Source organism: Condylura cristata, unplaced genomic scaffold (assembly GCF_000260355.1).
Source record: "Condylura cristata isolate star-nosed mole 26May11 unplaced genomic scaffold, ConCri1.0 scaffold00002, whole genome shotgun sequence".
Taxonomy (NCBI): domain Eukaryota; kingdom Metazoa; phylum Chordata; class Mammalia; order Eulipotyphla; family Talpidae; genus Condylura; species Condylura cristata.
Window position 1 is genome coordinate 45679508 of NW_004567103.1, and position 27172 is coordinate 45706679.

Here is a 27172-nt window from a genome sequence, read left to right on the forward strand (position 1 = left end):
TGAAGCATAAATCCAGGAGTAAGTCACTGGTGTTAATAATGGGGAGACAAAACACTAGAGGAAATTTTAGCCTCTGACACCTACAGCTAAGATCAACAACAAAATCAGCCTAACTCCTAGACAAATAAATATAAAACCTCACCTAAAAGCTTATTTACTGTAGTTTCTTTTATCCAGTACATTACATTTTTTCAACAACAGAAAAATTACAAAAATAATTTTACCCAGTATATAACAAATCATCAACAAAAAATTAAAAGGCATAACAAAATGCAAAATACAAAGTTTGAAGAGACTTTGTACTGGAACTAAACTAAAAAGTGGTAGAAATTTTGGAATTATCAAATTGAGAATTTAAAATAACTATGACTAATAAGCTAATGGCTCTGGTAGAAGAAGTAGACAACATGCAAGAACAAATGTGTAATTAAGCAAAGAGATAAAAAACACTAATAAAAATAGAAAAATAAGTGCTAGAATCAACATGTACTACCACAAATGAGTAGTGTCTCTGATGGGGTCATAAATAGATTGAACACAGTTGAGGAAAGAATGACTTTAATGGTATGTTAACAGAAACTTCCCAAGCTAGGAAGGTAAAAGAATGAAAAAAGTAGAATACTCAAGAATTGTGGGACAATGAGAAAAGATGTAATGTATGCATAATGAGAACACCTGAAGGAGAAGATAGAGACAAAACAGAATACCTGAAGTAACAGTGGCTGAGACTTTTCCAAAATTAATGATAGACACGATACCACAAATTCAGGAAGCTTGATAAAATACCAAAGAGGATAAATACCAAAAATTCTATACCTAGGCACATAATATTCTAACTGTAGAAAATAAACACAAAGAGAGTGCCATGAAGTAAGTCAAAGGAAAGCAAGCACCTTACCTATTGAGAAATAGCATAAACATTTCACTGGACTTCTCTTCAGAGATGATGCAAGTAGAGTAGATTAAAATACTTTAAGTGATTTAAGAAGAAAACCTCACCAACCTAGAATTCTGGATCCTAAAAACTTATCCCTAATAAGTCAAGGAAAAGGATGTAAGAATTTCTAAAACAAAAACTGAGGAAATGTATACCCAGTAGACCTGCTTTACAAGAAATGTTCAAAATTCTTCATAGAGAAGAAAAATGATTCAGGCCAGAAACTTAGACTACCTACAAATGAAGTGAGTTAGAGAAGGAATAAAACTATAGTGTAAAAAAATATTTTTTTTCTTTTTTCTAAGAAGAGTATTTACCAGATCTGTTCATGATCATAACATTAAGAGGTATTCAGTGATTATAGCTTATGGATAGTAAAAAAAGCAACAGTAATGTTATAAAAGATAGGGGGAGTTATAACTATTATATAAGGTAACTGCTCCAGAAGGTATTGTGTTGCTTAGATTAGTTGTAAGTGTATGTTGCAATCTCTAAGGCAACTACTAAAACACTTTAAAAAGAGGTATAACTGACATACTGAGACAGAAAGAAAATGAAACCATAACAATTCTTGATTAAAAATAGAAAACGAAGCAAAGACAATCAATAGAAAGTAGGTACAAATATGGTATTAAACCAACTATATCATTAATCATTTTAAAAGAGAATAGTCTAACACACCTACTGGAGACTCTCAGAATGGATAAAAACATAACACAAAAAAGCAAATGTATAAGACCTTTAAATACAAAGATACAAATTAAATGGGATGGAGAGCAATATGCTATGCAACCACTAATTGAAAAACTGCTAGAATAGTTATATTAACTTCAGACAAAGCAAATTTCAACAAGGAAATTATCAGGGATAGAGAAAGTAGTAATATAGGTGCGTGTCACTTGAAGATGTTTCAGCCAAAGAAAGCTTATACAACAGTGATTCCAATAAAGCTCTGAAGCCTAGGTGTGTATAGGCTAGATCACTAGATTTGTGTAATTAGACTGTGAGGTTTGCACAATAATGAAATCATCGAATGATGCGTTGTTCAGAAGGTATCCCTGTCATCAAACAATGAGTGACTGTACATGATAAAGGGATCATGTCAAGAATACATAAAAATCCTTAATGTGTATGTATCTAATAATAAAGTGTCAAAATGCTTACAGAACACAAATTGAATCTACTTTTATAATTGGAAACTTAAAAATAACTTCTGTCACTGACTGACAGTTCCAGTAAGCAGGAAGTCAGTATGGATATACACTTGAACAGTGCTATCAATCAACTGGATCTAATTGACATTTATAGAATACTGCATCCAACAACATTCTTCTCAACTGCACATGAATCATTCACAAAGACAGACCATAATTTGGGCCATGAAAATACACCTTAATATTTAAGATTGGAAATAAGGCAAAATGTACTCTCAGACCACAATGGAATTAAACTAGCAGTCAGTAACAGAAAAGATGCTGGAAAAAAATCCCTAAATATTTGGAGATTTAGCAACATACTTCTAGTTAACACATGAGTGAAAAAGACTCACGAGAAATTTTAAATTAATATACAGCCCAATATTTGTGGGCTGCAACAAAAACAATGCTTAGAGGGACATGTTTAACATTTAATGTATTTATTTGAAAAGGAGGGAAATTTCTAGATTGGTGAACACATGGACATTCAGTGACAGGAGCAGGCTCAGAGAGCATGGAAGCTCTGTGCCCCATCCCACATACCTTGCTTTATGTATCTCTTTTATCTGGTTATTTCTGAACTAAACCCTTTTATAATAAACTGGTAATCTACTAAAAAAGTTACAAAGGCCAGTAATATATGTATTCAAGTTATATGAAATGTTCATAATAGGTGTCTCTATAGAAAGTAGAGGCAGAAATTAAACTAGCAGTTAACTGTTCAAAGCTGAGAATAATGGAGGAATTGGGCAAAGGATATATATAGCATTTCTCTTTGAGGGATGAAGATGTCTTAAAATTAACTGCAGTGATGGCTGCCTATATGAACCCACTAATGGCTCATCAAATTCATATTCAGAAAATTAAAAATCACTGAATTATGCATTTAAAATGGGTGAATTGTATGGTATGTGAATTATAACTTAAAACTTTAAAAAAAGAAAAAAATGTTCATTTTTTAGAGATGTAAACTTAAGTATGGCATGATGTTTGAAATAGTCTTAAATGAGGGTGTAGGGGCCTGGAGAGTAAGGCAAAGGTGTCAAATTCCTGATAGATTTTGAATCTAAGTAACCAGTATATGGGAACTCATTATACTATTTGCTACTTGAGCAAGTTTAATATTTTTCCTCTAAAAACAGATAAGTACTTCCAAAGCAAAACATGGAAATTCTATTCTAAAGCAATCTAAATATCAGACAGTTGGTTCTTGTGACTCTGGTATATCTTTTAAGTAGAATAAAAATTTCATACAGTACTTTGGACAATCTATCATTTTGCCTATACCATAGTTTTGCTTTAAACGGGTATTTACAAAGATGAAACCTGCAACTTCAGATTTAACAAGATTCAGAAATTACACCTACTCTTATCTTGAACCCATTTTTCAATTTATTTCACTTAACTCTAGTATAGGCATGTGGCGCTATAAAAATTGAGGTAAAATCAACATCAAAGTGAATTGCAGCAAAAAAAAATTTCACCAAAAAGATACCTGCTGACACAGCACCGATAATTGTCAAAATATATTCTTCCTCTCTCATAGGCTATAGGTGACTTGGAATGAGTAGTCCAAACATTCTTAAATTTAGTACTTTCCTGAAAAACACAAGGAATTTAAGTTTAGCAAATATCTCATAAGCCTCTACTGTACACCATTTAAGTTAGATAGTTAAATATACAATTTTCCAAGAAACTTTCATGTTATTTACACTAATTCTTCCCCGCTATTGCTCACATTTAGTTTAAGTGGGGTGGATCAACTTTTAGAACTAAGATGGTTTGCAATAAGGTATCTTAAAACTAAAAACATCTGGCGGTCCTATTAATACCGATCTACTAATATCTCAGTTTCAAAGCAAGGATTCATATACCCCACCCCCACCCCACACACCCCGTGAGACCTTAACAGGGGGTTCTATCGCAGAAAAACTGCGCCCCAGCAGCAAGCTGGACCGCCAGGCACCTCGCTGCCCTTCGCCTCACGCCTGGCGGTCACCTGGCAGACAAGGGCGCGCAGGATGCCCAGGTTCGTCCTCTGCACCACGCCTGCATCGCGCGTGAAGAAGCCCTGTGCCCGGCGACTCAGCTGGTGGCATACATTGGGCTTCCGGGTTGGGCCCATGGAGCTGCTGGCCGGGTGCCCGGTTGGCCGTGCCGAAGAGGGGCGCGCCCCTAACTCTTGCGCGGGACAACGGCCACTATCTTGGAACCTCTAGAAAAAAACAACACGGGGAGCAGAACAGAAGGCGCACGGCTTAGAGGATAGGGCGGGCGCCGCGTAAGCGTGGAAAAGAAGGGAGGGAAAGACGCCACCGCTTTGGACCCGGCTGCAAAATAGCGTGACGCCCCCGTAAGGCGCGGCCTGCCACAGCCTCTCCCTCACCGGGAAATGTAGTTCCCAATGCCCTCTAAGGGAAGGAGGCTTGTTGCCAGAACTACAATTCCCAGCAGGCAGTGGGGCATGCGTTCTTGCCCCCCTCCACTCACGCCTCCAACACCCCCGAAGCCCCGCCCCCGACCGGATGGAGGCTGCGCAGTTGGGGTGGATGTGTCTTTCCGGGTTTGAACGCGCGTGGGAGAAACTTGGGGGCGCTGTGCAACTGTCTTCTGCTCCAGATTGCTTGTGTGCTCCCTGCACTGGGGCATTGGTCCCTTGCCACCCCGATGTTCCCACGCTTCTCAACCCTCGAATTTCTGAGAGGCCCTGACCAGTTGCCTAGAGGGTCGCTGTAGCGGGCGCGACCCTACCGAACCCGCGTTTGTGGTAAAGGTACGCCCCGCGGCTTTGTCTTCAGTCGCACGTAGTACTTTGTGTATCAAGTTGACAGTTAAACATTTGGGGTCTCACTATCTTTTGTTTCAAGAGTTGATGGGGGGAGATGCTGGCTCCCTCATCAAACTAGGATTGAATTATTCTTTCCCGAGGAACTCCCTTCTGTGGCCTGAAAAGACTGGTTTTTCGATGATTGCATTTTCCTTCCCCCTGCCTCCTTTTCCACCCTTCTCGGTATAAGGATACAATACGAAATTTATATTCTTACTGCACGGCCCAAGATAAACCACGTAGATTCCTTGAAGTAAAAGAACTTTGTTGACTACCTGGCCTCTAGGGTCAAAGTTCCCTGCGTACCACCGTTTGAGTAATTGCACCAGGTATGTGCCATCGCTTTGTTAAAAGTCTCTTGAGGGTGGTGTCTACATCTTCCACTTGGGTTTGATTTGTTCATAAGTGCACAAGAGCATTATCACATTTGACTGACAGAATTAAAAGTGTAATAACTAGGTGAGTGCTCCGGGTCACAATTTTAAGTGTTAAGTAAAATTTTGCCGTATCTGTTTTTAACCCTACTGAATTTCCTTCAGGGCCTTGCATTTTGTTGATTTTTTTGTGACTTATTTTCAGCATGTGTGGAGTGCTTTGTATATTTTTAGAGAGCACTATAATAGTTAATTTGGTAATTCATGAATGCAGCTGTCACTGAGAAAACGAAATCCAGAAAAGATAACTGGATTTTCTTTGACTGAAATGAAATTCAAATCTTTGCTGAATTGAACTCATCATCTCTATTCTCCTTCCTCTTTACCCCCATTTTTTGTCTTCCTGTGGTCTTTATCTCACCACCAAGTCACCCGGGGTTCGTCATCCATCTAGATGCCCTTCTTTCCCCCACACAACCAAGTCCTTTTGATTCTCGATTATCCTTGTCTCCTCCATATCCCCTGCATAATTTAGGGCCTCACCATTTTATCACATTATTATATTAAATAACTTCCTTTTTGCTTTATTTGAATACTTTCATTCCAACCCTCCACACTGCTACCAGAGTAATTTTTTTCTAGAGCACAAAACTGTCATTTCCTTATTAAAATCTTTCAGTGGCTCCCAGTCATGCACAGCAGAATATCTTAAATCCAGGTAGATACCCAGGGTCCTCTGTTAATATTTTCAGTATGTTAAAGATACATAAACATAAACTACAAACCCCCCAGGTTGTATCTTTTATACAACTGTAACATTCATTTATATTTTAAGGAGCAAAACTATAAAACCAGTAGATTCAAATGAGACTATTTTTATTGGATTCTACATTATTTTCATTTTTCAACCTGATAATTTAAAAGCAAAAGCATGGTTACTGCTTTTGGTAGTCTTAATTTTTTTATAGAAAGGCCTGCCCATTTTGTCCTTTTTGAGAGATTATTCAGTCGTCTCATTTCTTTACTTAAGCCACTGCAAAATCTTCCTTTCTCTGTGTCTCATGATTTCACTTAGCTTCCTTGACAAATGATATTATTACATAATGTTGTCTCTACTTTTTTTTTGCTAATGCACACCTAAATACAAATATGTGAACTGAAATATTGTGATAGTAATCAATTAAGATGTGGTCATTGAAATGATACTGAGTACACTTCTGTTAATTTTTTAAGAGTTTTAAAATTGAATAATAATAATTAATTTTCTTCCAAAGAAATTTCATAACCTTGAAGTAACATGTAAGAATCCCTAAGAATCTTTATAGTTGTTTTATAGGACAGAATCTGAATTCCTTAGAGTAGTATACAGAGGACTTTATTATCTGTATCTTGCCCACATTTTCAAACTCATCTCTTTTTCCTTTATATTTGATCTGTAGTGCTGACATGATGCCCACTTACTCAATTCAGTGTGTCTTTACACTTCGTATTTTTCTTGTCTGGAGTTCTCCTCATTTCTTTTTCTTATTTAGCTCAAGACATTCCCCTTCAATCTTTCCACCTTTGTCATAGCCTTTTGTCATCTAACATGTTACTCTGGAGACAAATGTAGCCTATATTAGAATTTTCATTAGTCTGTCTTCCCTATGTATTGATTTTATAATCGTCCATTCATCCAACATATATGTGCATTAACTACATTTTGGGAAATGTATGAAAGATGTATATGTATGTTGAATGGACTTCTCTAGACAAGATGTTTGTATAGAATTTATTATTAGCAACTAAGAACATTTAACGTAGATGCAAATTGTCTCCCTTTAATCTTTAAATCAATAGGGATCTATAATAATAAAAGGACAACCTACAAAAAACTTAAATCCTTAATGGCTTTACCTATAAAGTAGAGTTTCTATTTGTTCAAGATGCAGTGATATGAACAGATTTTCCCAATTTAGGATTTGGAGATGACTTCTCAACTTGGGACATTCATTTTTTTTTCCCCTTCAATTTTTGTCTTTGTCACGCTTACAGAATACTTAACTATCTTTGTCATGCTATTTTTAAAGTGAGGAAGAGGAGACATGAATTCAGTAATTGTTTTTTGTTTAAAGAAGCATAGTATAGCTGAATAAATAAATGTGTGAAACACTCACATTTCTAAACTGAAACATTTGTTCAGAGGTAGATTTGAACCAAGCTCACAAGAGGTCGTTTGTTCAACATGTAATTATTTTCATGTACAATGTGCTGACAACTATTTTGGCGGAAGGCATGGCGGTGAACAGTATAGTCAAGATTCCTAAATGACAATAAATACATATATTAGACATAAGACTCAGAAAATAATTGGCATGAAGAAGTTAAAACGGTGATTTGCAAGATAGCGCATGTTTGGGGGTAGAAGCTTAGCCAGAGTTAGTTAAAAAGCCTCTCTGAAGAGTGGACTTTGAGCAATCTCTGAATGATGAGAATAAGTTGAATTGCAAAAAACAAAGGTTAATAGTCCAGGATGCTCAAATGAAGCATCCGTAAGGCAGTAACAACCCTAGCTTATTCTAAAACTGTCAGACAGTATGGTGACTGTCTAGGGGGAGGAGGGCAGGAGTGACAACAAGGATACAAGTGGCTGTTGCATTCATTGGTTCAGGTTAAGAGATAATAATATTTGGATTAGCCTTGTAGCAAGAGAGATGGCAAGAAGTCAACAGATTCAAGATATAGTTTGGAAGTAGTCGTGATAGGACTTCTGATGTTATAGATATTTAGGATGAAGAAATGATTCAAGTGAAAGTATAGTAAAACAGAACACAAGTTAACACTCCCAAACTCACTAGAACAAGTGGAAAATAGGGATTACTCATCATGCAGTGTCAATGAAATGTCTAGATTGTATTACATGTACACATTAGCATTATAAACTTTAATGCTAAGGACTTGGAATTGGTTCTGAGCTGGGACAGGAGAGAAGAGGAGAAGTTCTAGAAGTAGGCAGCATTTGGAACATGTGGGACCATGGTGCTGTGATGGAAAAATTACTAGAGATAGTTGTGTGTAGCATTAAAAATAAAGTGAAATAGGGAGTCCAGTTAGCAGGTAATTGTAGTAATTCAGTCTAGATATGTAATATATTCATGTATGTGTACAATCCAAAAAGATTTAGGTTTAAATGATAAATGGTAAAGTTTGAAAATTATTCATCTTATGTTAAAAAATATTTATTCAAAGAGGTCTGCCGTGCCATGTGGATCACCTCCGGGGCCAGCAGGGATGGAACTCATGCTAAAGTGGCTTTAGCTTCTTAGAGCTGTGCTTTAACTCGCTGCACCACCAGAGAGGGCCTGTAAATGATACAGTTTTAAAGTAAATTTTCTAACTGTATTTTTGCTGGTATTGAAAAATCCAGTGGTCTTTTTATATATTGATATTTTATTTAACAATTTTACCAAGCTTTTTTTCTTTAATAGTAATAGTTGTCATTGTAGAGCTTGGGGGGTTTTTCTAGTGGGTAATATTATAGGTTTTAGGTAGTTACCCTTTATCAGGTTAATAAATTTTTCTTTTGTCCCATATTTGCTTCAAGTTTTATTTATTTGATTTAAATCACAAGTGGGTATTGTATTTTGTTAAATACTGTTTCTGTACCTGAAGTGATCATAATTTTCCCTTTTATCTGAAAATGCCATAAATTATATAAGCATATTTTCTAATGTTAGAGCAAACTTGAGTTTATTTAGATAAACTTTTGTGATGTGTTTTTGTGTTCTAACTATTGTGGGATTTGGACAGCTGCTGGCATCAGTACTCCCTCAATTCTCTGGTCTCTGAGGCTTTCTCTTTTATTTTCTGGCTCAGAAATTTTTTTTTAAAATGTATTTATTCAATCTTTTGGGAGTGTTTTATGGCAGAAAGATTTCTGAAATATCGGGTTCACCAAATTATCAGTACTAGAGTTCTACTCTACCATATTTTTAGTGTAAAAGCTTCCATTAATGCAATGTATAACCGTCTTGTCTTTTAGTTTTCTTGTCTCTGCAAAACCACTCCTCTCTCCTGAGAATAGGAAAGCAGAATTGTTTAGTGGAAAGAACATCATTCCAGGAGTCAAAGGCATGAGTTGTAGTGCTAGTACTACCACTTAATGAGAGCTTGACCAAGCCACTTATTCTAAATTTCATTCAGGCATCTAAGAGGGAACACTCAGGATTGAAGTGAAAATCATGAGTTTATAACTATGAACATGTTGTTGTAAGAGGAAAGAATGAGATGCAGTGATGTAGAATACAATCTTTGTTAGGAAATGTGACAGAAATTGGGAATTTGGGGAGGGGATAGAGTTGATTAGGTAGCACAAAGGACTTTTTTTTTTTAAAGCATGGTGAAACTGTTTCATATGCTATTTTAATGGTGGATACTGACAGCATACACAAAGAGTAAACCTAAATGTATGCAAATTTTAAAAAATTTTGAAGGGAAGGATTCCAAGATGGAATACAGACTGCAACAAAAGAAGCTAACTATTACAGCTGTGTGCAGTGACCTCAATGAAATGGCCAGGTAAAAGGTGCTGACCTACGTAACTTTGAAAATGAAACTGTAAGACTAAGGGCATTAGGAGTTGTATGTAAGCACAGTACTCTGGTTGATAAAATTTCCCATAAAGATATGGGTTGACACTTTTGAAACCGTGTACGGGTGTACTAGAATTGAAAAACTAATTAGTGAATGGTGGATGATTAGAACCAGGTATCTTACTGTTGGAGTGAGAGGTAATGGCCAAGCAAGAAGGAATGTTTAGAATAATCCATGTGTTGATATATTTGAGTTGGAGACATTAGTATAAAATCTAGTTTAGCTTACTATAGAACAAGTGGATATGTAGAGAAACAATTACGAAGATAGGGATATGTGCATGGTTTAGTATACCCACATATCTTTCCTTGGTTTGTCAGTTTAAAGTACCTAGGAACAAGAGCAATTTAGAGCAAAGAACACACCATTCTTATAAAAGGCATGAACATTCTGTGGAGGTTCTAGGACTGGGACAAGGAACACAAAAGATGATTTTGCAACACTTTTTAGAAAGTAAGTGTTCAAAAATAGAAACACAACAGGATAGAGGAGTCAACTAAAAGAACTCTTAATGACCAAAGCAAGAATGGTTCAAACACTGAATAAAATAATGGTATAACCCAGTATTTAAAAAATAATGTGTGTGTATATATGTGTATATATATGTATGTATATATATATGAATTCATACTGATAAAAACAAAACAATTGAATAAATAAATCGATGAGAAGAGATAACTTTCCCACATAAGTTATGTAGATACTCAACTGTTAGTGAGGTTGAGCCTGACTGCCTACTCCATAAGTGTGAACTTTGCATAGTGACTTCTTTCCAAAGAATATGGTAAGGAAAAGGGGGGAATTAACTTTACAGTGGTGAAACCTGTGAATCATGGTCTTAGCCAATGATGAAGGTTAATCAGTGGTGGTAAGTCATGTTCATATCAGGCACCCGAAATGTGGTGTGATAAAAATGGCATCATAACTGATTAGTATTCCTGAAAACTGTCAAGGCCTTCAAAAACCAAAGGAAGTCTAAGAAATTGTCAGAGCCAAAAAGTAGCCTAAAGATACTTGATGACTAAATGTACTATGATAACCCTGGATGCCTTCCTAGAACAGACATTAGGGCAAGAAATGAAGGAAATCTGAATAAAGTATGGGCTTAAGTTTATTTTAATGTATTAATATTAGCTTATTGATTTCAACAAATAAACTAATGCACAATTTTAATAATAGGGGAAACTAACATCAGACAAATCAGAATTCTAACTTTTTTAAAAAAGGTTTATTTATTTATGCATACAGGTCTAGGGTATAGGCCAGCGGTGCAGGAGCAGTGAGAGGATTCACTAGAGACAGAGTGGGGAGCAGAACAAGTAGATTTAACAAAGTACACTGCTGAGGGGAGCAGCGGGCAGGTCAGGAGAGGTCTGCCGTGGGATGTGGATCACCTCCTGGGGCAGGATCTAACTCATGCTGAAGTGGCTTTAGCTTCTTTGGGCTGTGCTTTAATCTGCTGCAACACCAAGGAGGGCCAAGAATTCTAACTTCTTTAATCTAAAATTTATAAAATTTTACTACTTTTTTTTTAGATTTATTTATTTATTCATACAGAACTAGGGTACAGACCAGAGATGCAGGAGCAGTGAGAGGATTCATCAGAGACAGAGCAGGGAATCAAACAGGCAGACCTACGGAGTACACTGCTGAGGGGAGCAGTGGGGAGACAGGAGAGGTCTGCCACGCCAAGTGGATCACCTCTGGGCCTGGGGATTGAACTCCCACTGAAGCTGCTGTGGCCAGCTTGCAGTGCTCCATCCTAACCTGTTGCACCACCAGGGAGGGCCCAAATTTTAAGTGCAACAAGAATGTGGTAGATGCTATTGTGTAGAGGCAACATTACATTTGGTTAAAAAGATGAACTCAGGTACCAGGCTTGCCTTACCATTTAGCTGTTCCAACCTAGCTACCTTAAGTAACTCAAATTACCTAACCTCTCTTTGTCTCAGTATACTTATCTGTTAAATGGGTTTTGGGAGAATTAAATGAGTTTAATGTATGCGAAGCACTTAGAATAATGCCTGACACATAGCAAACACTATATAATTGTTTGATTCTTATTTATCATTAATACTTTGCTTATATCTGCCCTTTAGTTTGAGTGCTGAATTTCACTGACTTTTTCTCTTTCAGCATTCTGATTTTTCAATTGACAGTCCAACAAAAGTGTCCATAATACTTTGTTTATGAAGGGGGTAAGCGTTAAGATTATAAAAATTCAAGAGAAAACAGGATCAGTACTTGAGGACTCCTGACCCCAGTGTCTTACTTTGTTTATGTCGTACCTCATCTAAAGCCACCAAGCCTGACAGGATCTACTTTTTATGGGCATAGACAGGCCACATAGAAATTCTGAAGTTATCTTTATTTAGTTTTCAAGTAGATTCCTTATTAAGAGCACCACTTCCTTTGTTAACCTCTGTCTTTTAGGATGTAGCATTTCCTACAGTGCATATACCTCAGATTAAAGGTTCAAGTTCTAAACAATGGCAATGCTTGAAACAAAAATGGAATGTATTACAGAAACATGTTTAGGCCTTTTACTCCTCTGCCTAAAATACATGCTGTATCTTTAGAAAACTCCTTATAGATCAGCAGCTCAGGTAGAATTGTTTACTGAGTAAAATGTGAACTGCTTGGAACATGGGTTTTTGCAGATGTATAATCAAGGTGAATCACATAACCTGTTTGAAGACTCAGTTCCACATCTATAAAATTCTAACATAAATGTTTGTCATGTCTTCCTCCCTTTCTTATAAGGTTGTTGTGAGGACTAGTAATGAAAAATGAATGTGACAGCATTTTTATAAGTTGTAAAATGTACATATATATATATATATGTTACTGTGATAGGTTTTCAAGCAGAGTAAAACAGAGCTTTAGTCATATTAAGTGTTATAATCATCTGCATACCTTATTTATTAAGGTGAAATCATTTGAATTTAAAATGCCTTTGATGGTGTATTTTCTCACAAGACTTTTTTATGATATTTTTCTTGGGCATTAAAACGGTGTTATTTTAATCTGGAATTATCTTTTAGGTGGCAGGTAAAGGAAATAATTTCTTTGTGATTTGGGAAGTTGTCTCCTTGGAACACTGCACACACCCTCTTAGCCTGGTGTGAAACTGACCAGCAGAGGGTGCACAAGCTACCCCAGGAACCCGGCTGTGCACACTTACTAGGCGCCCCCTCTGTTCACTGCCTGCAGACTAGCATGAACTACAAAAGAAAAGGCTCTGGCACATCACAGTTACCAAATGGAAGCAGCCATAATATCAGTAGCAGTGTAGCAAATACTATTCTGCTGTAATTGGTGAATGCAAAGTTTCTGAATCACTGGCATTTGGCATCTTGTGTGGGTTATTTGTCTGTTTCTACTGTCTCCTTTACCTTTTCCAATAATTGCTTTCCTTTCAGAATTCCTTATTTCCGTCTTCTCAGCATTTGCAATTGTCTCTCTTACTTGACCTAACAAGTTGGAGTCTTTTAGTCTTCCTCTGGTCTACGGTGCTAGGGTCTTGGGTGCAGGGTCCAGAGCCACAGCTTCCTCTCTGAGTCCTGTTCACTAGGCCTTAGAGATTCTGTGGCATCTTTTTCTCCATGTAAATGGGTAACTTAACACAAGAAAACTTTTGAAACCGTTCTAGTATTGTGGTCATTATTGCGCATACCATCATCCTCATCACCATCCCCCCCAAGTGTGATTGTTCGATCTATGAATGTTATATTGAATTTATATATTTAGTGATGTAATTTTATTATTTTCCAATTGTGAAGATAATTTGAGTTAACTTAAAAAGAAAAACCATTTTGAGACATATTAAGAAGAAAATAGGGGCCTCCCTGGTGATGCAAGGAGTTTAAGTTCAGCAATATGAAGCAATCCACAGCAGCATGAATTTGATCCCAGGCTAAGGAAGTGACCTACATGGCACAACAGATCTCTCCTGTCTTGCCCCCTGCTCCCCTCAGCAGTGAGTTTCAGTCAGTCCTCTTGTTCTGTTCCCCACTCTGTCTCTAGTGAATCCTTTCATATCTCTGGCCTGTACCCCAGTTCATGTATGCATAAATAAATCTTAAAAAATAAAAGAAAATATAAGGTTCTTCTTGAACAGTTCAATCAGAAATAACTATTGTAAATTCTTCTGGACTTTTTCTCTACATATGTACATTTATTGCTCTGCATATAGAAAACTTAAAAAATAGATCATAACATATTCTTTTATAGTACCTGATTTTTCCCTCCACCTATGAAACAGGGTCTTCATTTCAGTAAGTTTGGCTTTTAGCAACATTTTAAGTGGCTACAAAATTTTTATGAGGATAGACAGTCAACTTTCTAAAGGCATTTAGAATTATTTGCAGTTTTTAGTTCAATGTACCAACAAATGTCATGACAGAATCTTAATGTATATTCTTCTGATTATATTCTACAGATATATTTGTAGATGAAATTTTCCACCAGATTTCTTCTTTTTAAAATTTCTAAATGTATTGCCAGAGTTCCCTCCAGTGAAGTCTGTCAGTGCAGTCTCCCTCACAGTGTAGGAGGATACTTGTTCTGTTCATAGACAGTGTTTTGCTTTTGTTAAAATGATAGTGAGTAAGCTGTCACACTATTTATTTTTAAAGATTTATTTTATTTATGCATACAAGACCAGAGGTGCAGGGGTGGGCAGGTGATAGGATTCACAAAAGACAGTTGGGAGCAGAACAGTAGATCTACTAAAATACACTTTTGAGGGCAACAGTTGACGAGTCAGAAGAGGTCTGTTGTGCCAGGTATGTTAGTTCCCTGGCCAGGAATTGAACTCATGTTGCAGTGGGTGCTAATAGCTTCATAGTGCTGAGTTATAATTCCTTGTGCTACAAAGGGAGGCCGTTATCACACTATTCAAAAAAACAAAACAAGGGCCCTCCCTGGTGGCGCAGAGGGTAAAAGCACAGCAGTAAGAAGCTAAAGCCACTTCCGCATGAGTTTGAAACCTGCCCCTGAGGTGACCACATGGCGCTGCAGACCTCTCCTGACACGCCAGCTGCTCCCCTCAGCAGTGTACTTCGTTGATCCTCCTGTTCTGCTCCCCACTCTGTCTCTGGTGAATCCTCTCGCCACCCCTGCACCTCTGGCCTGTATCCCAGTTCTGTATGCATATTTAACAACAACAACAACAAAAATGGTTGGGCTTTCCACTCTCCATTCATCCCGAAAATTAATCTACAGCAGTGATTTCCAAGACCCCTTCAAGACCCCTTGACACTAAAAAATTATAAAATTATAAAGGTCCCCCAGGAACTTTTGCTTAGGTGGTTTATAGCTAATAGTTAATAGTATTTACTGTATTGGAAGTTAACCTAAGAAAAAATTAAAACATTTATCTGTTAACAATAATAAGCCAATTATATAATAACAATACCATTTTTATAAAACTCATTTTTTAAAAAAATTAGTAAGAAGAGTGGCATGGTTTTACATGTTATAAGTCTATTGGGCCTAAGATAAGATAACTATATTCTTTTTTTTTTTTTAAAGATTTATTTATTTATACATACAGAGCTGGGGTACAGACCAGAGGTGGAGGGGTGGTGAGAGGATTCACCAGAGACAGAGTGGGGAGCAGAACAGGCCGACTGAGGAAGTACACTGCTGAGGGGAGCAGCAGCGGGCGGGCCAGAAGAGGTCTGCCATACCATGTGGTCACCTCCGGGGCAGGCTGTATTGAACTCATGCTGAAGTGGCTTTAGCTTCTTAGCGCTGTGCTTAAACCCACTGCACCACCAGGGAAGGCCAAGATAACTATATTCTTATATTAACTTTAACTTCATTATATTTGTTATGATGTATAGTTCTGATTGGAATATATGAAGGAAATCTGATTTCACAGAGATACGTATATAAGTACTTAGAAATGGAAAATGTACTTTAATAGACTTTTTAGGTATGTGTGGATATTCTCCTTGACACTGCACCAAATTTCAATAAGTGATAGTTTCTTAAAGGTTACTTGCAATATAATGTTTGAAACCATATCAGTGAACTTTTCATACTCTGTTACATTAAAATCCATTGGTTTGCTTGCACTTTAAATTGATCCTTTTTTCCCATGCATGATTTTGTGATAGTGTGTGTTGATCATCCAAAAAATATTGGTTCACTGAGTTTTATAGGTCTTCCAAATGTTGACATATTTAGTTATACAATATCAAAAACTGCCTTATTCTCATCAGAGCAGTGTTTAAATATTCAAAAATTGTTAAGCTTATGGTAAACACAGGTTTTCTAGAATTCTGTTTTTTTGCTTAAAAACTTCAATTTTATTAGTGGCAACAAACAGTACCAGTTGATTCCTCACAGGATTACAGGTTTGTTTTTGAGAAAATGCCTGTAGTAAAAAGTAGAAAAGTAGACATGCTTGAGTGAAATTGGCTTGTTTTTTTTCCCTTCTGTTAATGCACCATTGGTGAAGAAAACCATGACCTCAAGTCCAGTATAATACCACTTTCTTGATCAGACTAAGGTACCAGCAGTGTTATCCACCACAGCTTGTGTGCTGTTAGTGTAAACATTCTCACAGTACTGAAAAAATAAAAGGCCAGTAATATGTTGCTAGTACTATGAAAATAATTCTGACGTTTTACAGGTCCCCTTAAAATGCCATAGAAGTGCCTGGGGTCCCTGGTCAACACTCTGAGACCCTCTGCTCGAAGGTAAACCTAGGAAACCATTCTCTTGACAAAAGACTAGTTTACTGGACCCAATTCTGTCCAGTAAAATCTGAAAACAAGACTGATGAGGAGCTTAAGAGAACATTTCCTTATCCTTAAAAGGAGATAGAAGGAGGTGGCCCTTTTCTTTCTTTGGATGTTGACATGTCAGCGTGATACCCAGAACTGCTGTATCCATTTTGTAACTGTGATAAAGGTGATACTGTGAAGAGTAAGATGGAAAGCTGGCAGAAACCTGGATTCTTGATGACATTATAGAAATGAATATATGAATGCATAGCCGAAACTTCAACTTCATGGAATTCCAGTTACAAAAGATGATATTATTCTCTTATTATAGAGATTTCTATAACTTAGAGTCAAAATCATCCCCCAAAATCTTTATTATAAATGAACATTTTTAAATGTTTAGTGGTCATTTGCATTTCTTTTTGAATATTTGTTGATGGCATCATAACTTCTACTCAGGTCACATTAATTTTTAAGTATTCCTTATGGACTACTAACATTAATACATTGTAGTATTTTCACCAGTGTCTTTTATTTATTTATAAAGATTTATCTATTTATACACACAGAGCTGTGGTACAGGCCAGAGATGTGGGGTGGGGGTTGGTGAGAGGATTCACCAGAGACAGAGTGGGGATCATTGATGCAGTACACTGCTGAGAGGAGCATCGGGCCTGACAGGAGAGGTCTGCCGCACCATGTGAGTCACCTCCCTGGCCAGGGATCAAACTCGTGCTGCTGTGATTTCAATAGCTTCATAGTGCTGTGCTTTAACCCATTGCCATCAAGAAGGACCCTCTCCTGCCTATGTCTTTTACTTTCTTTTTATACTTCATGATTTTAGCATCATGTTCAAAAGAATGTTTTGTATCCTACTTTGCATAGGTATTAATATATATTTTTTCTAGGCCTGTTAAGTTTTTTTGCACATTAAAAAGTTTATCTGGGCCCTCCCTGGTGGCGCAGCGGGTTAAAGCACAGCACTGAGAATCTAAAGCCACTTCCTCATGAGTTCGATTCCCGCCTGCCCCGGAGGCGACCACATGGCGTGGCAGACCTCTCCTGACCCGCCCGCTGCTCCCCTCAGCAGTGTACTTTGTCGATCTGCCTGTTCTGCTCCCCGCTCTGTCTCTGGTGAATTCTCTCACCTTCCGCATCTCTGGCCTGTACCCCAGTTCTGTACAAATAAATAAATAAATCTTTAAAAAAAAAAAAAGTTTATCTGGATTTTATTTTACTTTTAGAGTAGGAATGTAACTTAATTTTTTCAAATAGACAGCCTATTTATTTAACACATTTATTTGAATAGGCCAGCTTTAGCCCACTTAATTGAAATCTAACTTGACTACAATAGAATTCTTAAATATATTTTGTTTAGTTTTTGGACTTTCTTATTTTGTTCCTCTCTTTTGACTGTATAACCTGGCATTATATACATGGGCAAGACATACTTGCTTTATAGTGTATTGTAATTTCTAAAATGATAAGCATGTCCTCTATCCCTCTTTAACCTTAAATCTATCCTACCACAACCAGCATTACTCATTTCCATCCAGTATTTTCCTAGCACTTCTTGCATTTTTATTCTTCCAGATGAACTGTTAAATTACTTATTAAAGTTCCTCAAAAACATTTTTGGAATTTTTATTACAATTAATTTTGTAGATGATTTTGACAAGAATTAGTTTTTACAATATTGAATCTTCAGCTCCAGAAACCCATATACTGTCTTCCTATTTATAAGATTATTTTCCTTGTCTCCTTGTAGAATTGTTTAGCTTTTATCAGTACTATGAACTTCTGGATAAGTTTATTCCTAGATACTTCATATTAATATTTTTTATTGCAATCATAAAAGGAATCTTTTCTCCCATCTGTATAGCTCACATCTCCAGATTAGTTTTGGTTTCTTAAAAAGAATTAGCACAAAGTGTACTATCATTTGTGGCAGTACAGTATATACCATGTGAACTTGACTTATGAGGTATGACTGTTTTCACATTGTTTAAGGAAACAATGTAATAGAAGCTTTATTTCAATGAATATGAATATGTTGGAAATCTGTACATTTATGACAACAAAAACAACTTACTCTAAAGTTGATCCTAAAGCAAAGAGTTTGCCACCACTGGTGTTATGAAAAAGAAACAATAAGGACATTACCTGAAAATGGAATTTCAGAGATGTCTATTATTGGAATAAATAGCAATCTCTTAAAGTCACTTACTTGAGGGGTCAACACTTACTTTGATATATGCCTTCTTTTAGTTAAGTAGCATTACTTTGTATATATACTTATGATATCAGGTGGTAAAGAGATAGTTGATAGACTTTATGTGTTATTGTTTTAAAGGAATCATATTTAGTCAGATTTTTTTTTTTTTAATTAAATAAGACTCAAGTTCCCCTAGGCAGTATGGATTGGCAGTGTTTCAGCTGATTGGGTAAGTGATATTTATCAGCTTTATAAGATCATCTAAAATGGGCATATTTCTTTTCATCCACATTATGGATTTAAAATGCATGTAGGATTAGCTTAGCATCCTAATCATCATTTAAAACATCACTATAGAAGATGTGGTTTTGAGGTGTTGGCAGCTAATTTGCAAATGATCTTAGAAACAAGACATTTTATAATAGCTGAAAATGACTAAAGTTTTATATATGATGTGGTTCTTGGAAGGTTAAGAATATAATTAATATTTTCAATTTTTAAGTAGCTTGCTGTGGCATTATTCATTGTTTTAAAATATCATTATAAATTTATTTTTTAGTTTATATAATTTCTTGGAATAAGGTTTATTATATATTAAGTAAAAAAAAGAAGATCATATTCTTTTTTCCTCTGCTTGAGGAGTCCGCTCTAGCTCAGAATCCAATGTATGATCTTTCAGACTTGACCTTGACAATTCATAAGCCTTCCTTCCTGGAAGGCCTCATGAGTTGAAGCTGCCATACTCACACCAGAATTACTACATAGTGCATTGTATTCTGAAAGGATTGTAGTGAAGGTTCCCTTGGACAGCTTATGTGTATATTTGCATTCTTAGCCCAGATGCCTCTGGGCTAAGTAATGAAGAAGAATCCTTACTGGGAATCTCTGCTGAGACACTTTTTCCACTGTGACCACTTATATGAGAGGAATCCATAAGAAGGCAGAACCTTTTTTTTTTTTTTTTCAGGGCTCTATATGTTGTGTTCACTTGACCCATAGTAGAGCTATATCAAGAGGGAAAAATGGAACACTAGGGAGATGGTGTTGGCTTAATGTTGGCCTAATGATTGCACTATTGAAATAAGTGAAAGAATTGCTTAATACTTTCTGTTTGGCTTGTCTTATTTGACTGACCAACTTAGCAGCTGAATACTGGGCAATGAGAGATGGAAATCTTGTTCCTAATTATTTTACTGTATGACTTTTTTTAATTTTTAAGCTCTAAGGGATGCCATTAATATGTAATTAGCTGATTAATAACTTTACTTTATAATTATGAACTGCTATATAGTTTATGTTCTTTGTAAGAACTTTGTGGTTCAGGAATTACCTCCATTTTACATATAAGTCTATGGACCTGGGTAGCGTAAGGGACTTTCCCTAAAATCATGATTAATAGGTGGAAGTACCAGGACTTGAACTTGAGACTTACTCTATTTTCACTCAGCACTTTCTACTCTGCCACCCCATTTCATTGGTAAGTTAGTCTTTTGCCTTTTGGAAAGTTGGAACTACCTTACAGTGTTTAAACTAAAAAGCATAGTGGAAGACTTAATTCGCTGGTTTTCTGAAAGCCCTGTGAAAATTATAAGAGCCATGGTAATGATAACAATAGTAATAGCAGCTAAAGCTTATTGGACACTTCTATGCTACAGATACACTATATGGGTCATATCCTGTAACCTTCCTATATTTTGAAATAATCTTATTAGCCACCTTCTACTGAGGAAATTGAGATTAACAGCTTGGTGCCACAGGTTTTGTGGTAGTAAGCCTGGATTCAACTAAATCCATAGTCTTTCTCACCTCACCTGAAATTGCTTCCCAGAGAAAATTAGGATGAATCAGCCTACGTAGGGATATTTCAGCTATTAAAGAATAAGACTAGAATTCTCTGAAACAGAATCTCTAAGTACTGTATTTCTCAATGATGGAACCATGTAAATTTGTCCACTTAGGAAAAAATTCTCTGAGCTCTGGGTTGACAAAGTATTTTGATTATATTGTTAACAAAAATCTAGGTATAAACGTCTGTGTAGAACTCTTATTCAACGTTAACATCAAAATAAGTAGATCTACAACCATAAAGCCTGTTTTGTCCCAACTTCTGTGACCACCGCAAGAAAGGAAGGCGGGAGGCAGAAAGGCTGAGCAAGCAGAGTTTATTGCTCCGAGACAGCAGCTGAGACAGAACCCCTAGAGTGGGGTCCGCAGCTACTGCCAATTCAATAAGGGGAAAGGGTCTCATGTAGATTCTAAATTCAGATTCCAAAGGGGGTGACTCATCACTGTGTCCTTGATGTGAGGCCCAGTTCACTATCACCTTCAGCTAGTGCCACCCAGGATGCAAGGTCAGTTTACTACCACTTTATCAAGCTTGGATGCAAGGCAAAATTCTTTACCACCCTAATTCAGTCCTTCTCAGTAAATCTTTGTTCACTCCCAACAAAGCCAATAAAATTCATATTTATATCATAATACTATGGATTGCTGATGATTTATCAAAACAGTTCCAGCCCTTATTACAGACAAGGTGTTGATATCATCACACAGGTTCTTTTGACTTTAGTCTATCGGTACTTTTGTGTGTTGTATCTTCTTGATTCCTTTGGCACTTCTTTCAAGTCAAAATACTAGAGATTGTTTTTACAGTGTGCTGTATACTCAGGTGTATCACTTCCATATTGTATCTGTGCAGCTAGTGCCAGCTAGATCAAAAATACAAACACAGGCTATGAAATAAAAGAGTTATATGTTTGTTCTTCTTGATTTTATCTTTAGATTACTATCATAATGAAAACTCAATTTTAAAAATTGTCTTAGGAGTTTAGTTTGACAAACCCAAAGTAGTGAATATGTCAACTGGGGGGATTGTTCTTGAGCTAGGGATACAGGTCCATTATAATGACGTTTAGAAATTTAAAATGAGGTAGTGAATAGTAATCCATACTGAAATGTTTCTCCTGCATAGGTGTTTATGGCTTTGCAGTTTTAACCACACTCTAAGAGCGTTTCATTCAAAGCAACATTTTCTTACTATTATTTTGATGTAACTATTAACAAACTCAGAAGGCCTAATTAATAACCTGCCAGTACCTTCTATCTGTCTTCCTTTCTCCTTGTTTCTATTAAAACTACTTTTCACACCTTTGGCCTTTCTCCTCCTTTCCTTTATTTCTAGTTAAGTGGGGGGCTACTTCCTGGCCATTGATCATTCCTTAACCCTTTAGTTCCACAACCCTAAATTACCACTCCTTTCTGTACTGCCAACTTGGACAGGCCTAATATAGATAAAACCAAATTTCTTATTCCCAGACTGTCAAGTTGTAGAGGAAATCACATAACTACTGCATAGATTATGTGACTTTTGCAAATAACAGAAAACTCAGACTGCTTAAACTTTTTTTTTTTAAATAGGAGAGTAGTAAATAGTTTATTTGTTCATATGCCTTGAAAAGACCAGAAAAGTAACATGAACTGCTTTTATAAAATATTTCTGATATTGTTAAGAAGCGGGACCATTAATAGACAAAAGAACATGCCAATATTATTGTCTATTTGTAGATTAATAAATAGGCAATTATGATTATTTTTTTAAGATTTATTTATTCATACAGAACTGGGATACACGCCAGAGATGCAGAGGGTGAGAGGATACACCAGAGACAGAGTGGGGAGTAGAACAGGCAGATGGACGAAGCACACTGCTGAGGGGAGCAGCGGGCCGGTCAGGAGAGGTCTGCCACACTATGTGGATCTCCTCCGGGGAAGGTGGGAATCGAACTCATGAGGAATTGGCTTAAGCTTCTTAGTGCAGTGCTTTAACCCGCTGCGCCACCAAGGAGGGCCATACATAGGCAATTATTTTAACATGCTCAATAATAAGGAGCTTTGGAAAACAGTTGCTTATAGTAAAGGACCAACCGTTTGTGTTGTATCTTATGTTTAAATTTGTTTTTCATCAAAATGAAGAGTCAACATGTAACAGGGTGGACCCTGTTACAAACAGACAAAATCTTAGCATGTTCTTTTTAAGGGACATATTTATGAATATGTGCTCAGGTGGCAGTTTTGAAGTATATCTGTAAATTGGTATGCTAAAGTAAAATGTAACTGATCCCTAAACTGTCCTTATGGTTAAATATATATTTAAAAAAGCAACAAAACTGTAAGTTAAAAATAACATTCAGATTGTGTAGCACAAGCTGATGCATTTTTAAACAATATTTACAGTATTATCTAGAGACTTAGGAATTAAGGAGAAGTGTAAAAACCATAAAAAACTGCACAATTTTATAGCAAAATATCTGTACATTTAAAAAGAACTCATATAACTACACATTATCCAAGGAAAATGGGACCTTTATCAAGGGATTCACATAAGCACAACATAAAAGAAGAAATTCAGTGGTTAAATCCCCTACAATAAAACTTTACAATTAACATGTTGATGTAATGTGCCAAGAAGGTAAGCCAGAAGCAGAAAGTAGATTATGAAAAGTACAAATTAGCTTCAGTCCAGTTTTTGACTTTGGAATGGATCAAGTGCCCTGACAGAGATGAAGGAAAAGTTACAATAGCTTAGTTAACCATTTAGTTCCATTACTTATCATTTACTGCTTAAGTTTTTTTTTATAAAGAAATATATTAACTAAATGTAATGTAATGACTTTAAAAAAAATGGCCAGAGGCAGGACTGGTTTCAAATTTATTTATTTATTTATTTTATATGTTTAATTTCTTTATTTGTATATACTTTACATCGGGTGTAGTTCCCATAGAATTTATACCACCAATTCACTCATGCACCATCAACTTAGTCTCTTGTGCTCTTCCCACCTGTGTTTTGTACCTTCTCCCTTCCCTCTTCCCGTTCCCTGCAGAATATCTTTGATTTGTAGTTGTCTGATTATTTTTTGTCTAGTTTGTTGTATTGTTTTTTAAATTGTTATTACTTTTCCCCCTGATCCATTATTTGGTTTTCCTATATCCCTCTTATAAGTGAAACCATTCAATATTTTTCTTTTTCTTTCTGACTTATTTCACTGAGCATAATCCCTTTTGATTCCATCCATGTTGCTGCAAGGGCATTAGATTAACTTTGGGCGGGGGAGGGGGGGCGGTGAATAGTATTCCATTGTGGATGTGTAGCACATCTTCTTGATCCAGTCATCTATTTTTGGCATGTTCTCAAGTCTTACCTGTTATCAATAGTGCTACAATAAACATAGGGTACATGTTATCCTTTTGAATTAACATTTTTGTGTCCTTTGGGTAGACCCCCTAGAAGTGGAATTGCTGGGTCAAGTGGCAGCTCCATTTTTAGTAATCTGAGGAACCTCCTCACAATTTTCTATAGTGGTTGGGCTAGTTTGTACTCCTACCATCAGTGTAGGAGAGTTCCTTTTTGGCCACATCCTCGCCAACATTTGTTGCTAGTGTTTTAGTATGTGCTATCTCACTGGTATGAGGTGTTATCTCATTGTGATTTTGATTTGCATTGCCCTGATTATGAGGGATGTTGAACATTTTTTCATATTTTGAGAAGTGTCTTGAGTTCTACTGCCTGTTTTTCTACTGGATTATTTACTTTGTTTTTCTGAGTCATGTGAGTTCTTGGTATGTCTCTGTAATCAATCCCTTATCAGTTGTGTGCAGTACAAAAATTTTCTTCCAATCAGTAGGGTATCTCTTAGTTTTGGTTCATATTTCTCTTGCTTTACAGAAGCTTTTTGATTTGATGTAGTCCCAACTGCTTATCTTTTTCCTTCATTTTCTTTGCTTTAGGAGATGATTCTTTAAAGATGTTACTGAGATGTATGTTTTGTAGTGTTTTACCTATGTCTTCTTCTATGTATTTTATGGTTTCAGGTTGTAAGTTCAGTTCTTTTATCCATTTTGAGATGATTTTTTGCATGGTATGAGGCAGTGGTCTAGTTTTGTGCTTTTGCACGTGGTGGTACAGTTTTCTCAGCACTATCGATGAAATTTAATCCAACTACTTAACAATGGGAACTCACTCCTTTTTATTTTCTGAACTTTCCTTCCTCAGAGTTGACTTCATCCATATTTGTTCCTTGCCATCCCAAGAACAGGCTCACTCATGGCTCCAAGATAGCTTTTATTTTAAACAGAACTGTGTTCAAAATCCATATTTTGAAGCCCACAACCCCAAGTAACTGTATGTGGAGAAAGGACCTTTCTGGGGCTAATAAAAGTTAACTGAGGCAGTAAGTATGGGATCAAATCCTTATGAGGTCATAAGAATGTGTCCTTATCAGAAGTGAAAGAGATACCTGAGTTTGTTCTCTCCACATCCTACAGTGTGTTAGAATACTATACAAAGCCACCTGTCTACAAGTCAACCATGGCACCTTGGATTTCTAGATTCCAGGACTGTGAGAAAATAAATTTCTCTTGTTTAAGCCATCCAGTTTATTCCATTTTGTGGAGGCATTCTGAACTGAGTAATATACCATAGAACAGCTTAAGGACTTCATGCTTCCTCTTAGCAGTCTAACAGGTATGAGAATTACCTTTGTCCCCAAATCTCTACCAGTCAACTTAAGATGCACTCTCTGTTGGACATGTTTAACCACATGATCACTTGTGAATCATTCACTTGTGATTGATTAGAATGTGCTGATTAGCATAGTATAAATTATATAGTCTGCCTCTGGCTTCAACTAGGTCCTCTGTAAACTAGATCGCAAATCCATGAGCTATTGGGAGTGGGGAGTGAGTACTCAGGAGGCAACTTAAATGATTGCTCACATGAGTTGCAACATCAGATGTTGCAAATGTTTTCTGATAGTCTTTTACTTACATGTTGTTAGTTTCCTCCCCTTCCTTTTTTTTTTTTTTTAATTCTCCTTTTCTAAGTCCTATACCTTGTAGCATCAAGAAAAGAGCACTGGGAAGGGATTCTCTTAACATCTTGCCATCCACTACAAACTTACCTGTTCTCATGCAACCAAAATTATAGTTGACATCTTACATGGCTAATTTTTTTTTCCTATGTACTTATTTTCCCTCCCTTCCTTCACTTCATGAACCTTATTTGTCAACATTTCATATCTTTCCAATATCTTTAGTCTTGTTTTTTTTCCCAAACATTGAATTTTCTCTCATTCTACAATCCTCAAGTTTCTCTGCAGATTAGCAGGTTTGTGACTTTCACTGAAGTGATCCTAAGTGAATTTTCTCTTTTCCTCTCCATTGTCTCTTAGAGTCATTTACATTCACTACTTCCTTACCCCATGGATTTAATGATTTGTCAGGCATTTTGGGCACAGCATTCTGCTCACTTTGATAAAGGTCATCATTCATTTGTGTTTCCAAAACCAAATGATTTCCTGTTAGCTTAACGTATTGTGATAATCCATTAGTATTTGATCTCATAAACTGTCTCCTTTTCTTCTTCATGTGTCCTAAATGTTGTATTGCCATGAGTTCTCTCTCTCTCTCTTTTTAAAGTCAATTCATCATGGTTTCAACCATCACCTGTAAACCAGTGACATGGCTCCTAAATCTACATCTCTAAAGCCTGCTAGCTGCCTGAATTCTTTTCCAGCTACCAACTGGGAAATTTATGACACTATATTGTGGAGTCCTTAAAGTTGTTTTGTACTTACCTTCCCTTCCTTAGCTCATCTCACCTCATGGATTTACAGTTATAAGAACTATTACTCCCTTATATCGAAGCTGGATTGACTGTTGCTTGCAGTCACAGCAGCATCCACTGTGGAGTTACTTCACTGCACTAACATCACACATGCCTACCTCTGCTACACACATTGTGTCAGGACTCTGAAGGCATATACCAAATGGTTTTGTTCCTGGATTCCCAAGACTTGTCGTAATGGATCTTATTTTAGAATCCTCTTGTATGGAAAACTTAATAGTGGCTAAAATAAATATATTTTTTTTATTCTAGCAAATATCCAAAGATAGGTGGTAACTGTCATTGGCTTATCTGTCCAGTGATGCCATCAAGAGCAAGACCCTTTGCTCCTATTAACACAACATCACAGGAAAAGGAGAGTCGGTACCAGCAAACTGCCCTCTGACAGCCCCTTCTTTAGAGACAAGACATTAGCTTTTTAGCATATTTCTATCAGCCAGAAGATGGGGAAATGTCTTTCCAGCTGCAAGAGAATCTGAAAGGTAAATTTTGAGTAAGATTCATCTTTTTACTAAAACAGTTGTTGGAGTTAGACTCCATAGTCACAACTGCCACAATGAAATCAGGGAT

General features: G+C 36.5%; 2 protein-coding genes across 3 annotated transcripts in view; one reads left to right on the forward strand and one right to left on the reverse strand.

Moving 5' to 3' along the window:
* The window catches only part of DCAF17 (DDB1 and CUL4 associated factor 17), a 33375-nt gene extending 28880 nt beyond the window's left edge, over nt 1–4495 (reverse strand). The window contains exons 1-2 of the mRNA XM_004674553.2: nt 4133–4495; nt 3629–3732 (exon numbers count right to left, since the gene is read on the reverse strand). Coding sequence (XP_004674610.1) covers nt 3629–3732; nt 4133–4258 — 230 coding nt within the window. The 5' untranslated portion in view covers nt 4259–4495. The remainder of the gene's footprint in view (nt 1–3628; nt 3733–4132) is intronic.
* Nucleotides 4496–4718: 223 nt separating this feature from the next.
* The window catches only part of METTL8 (methyltransferase like 8), a 73471-nt gene continuing 51017 nt past the window's right edge, over nt 4719–27172 (forward strand). The window contains exon 1 of one of the 2 annotated variants that reach the window (XM_012725882.1): nt 4719–4906. The gene's annotated coding sequence lies outside the window, so the exon portion shown is untranslated. Of the gene's footprint in view, nt 4907–5030; nt 5290–27172 lie in introns of those variants that run through there. The other variant, XM_012725874.1, reaches the window with a different exon arrangement.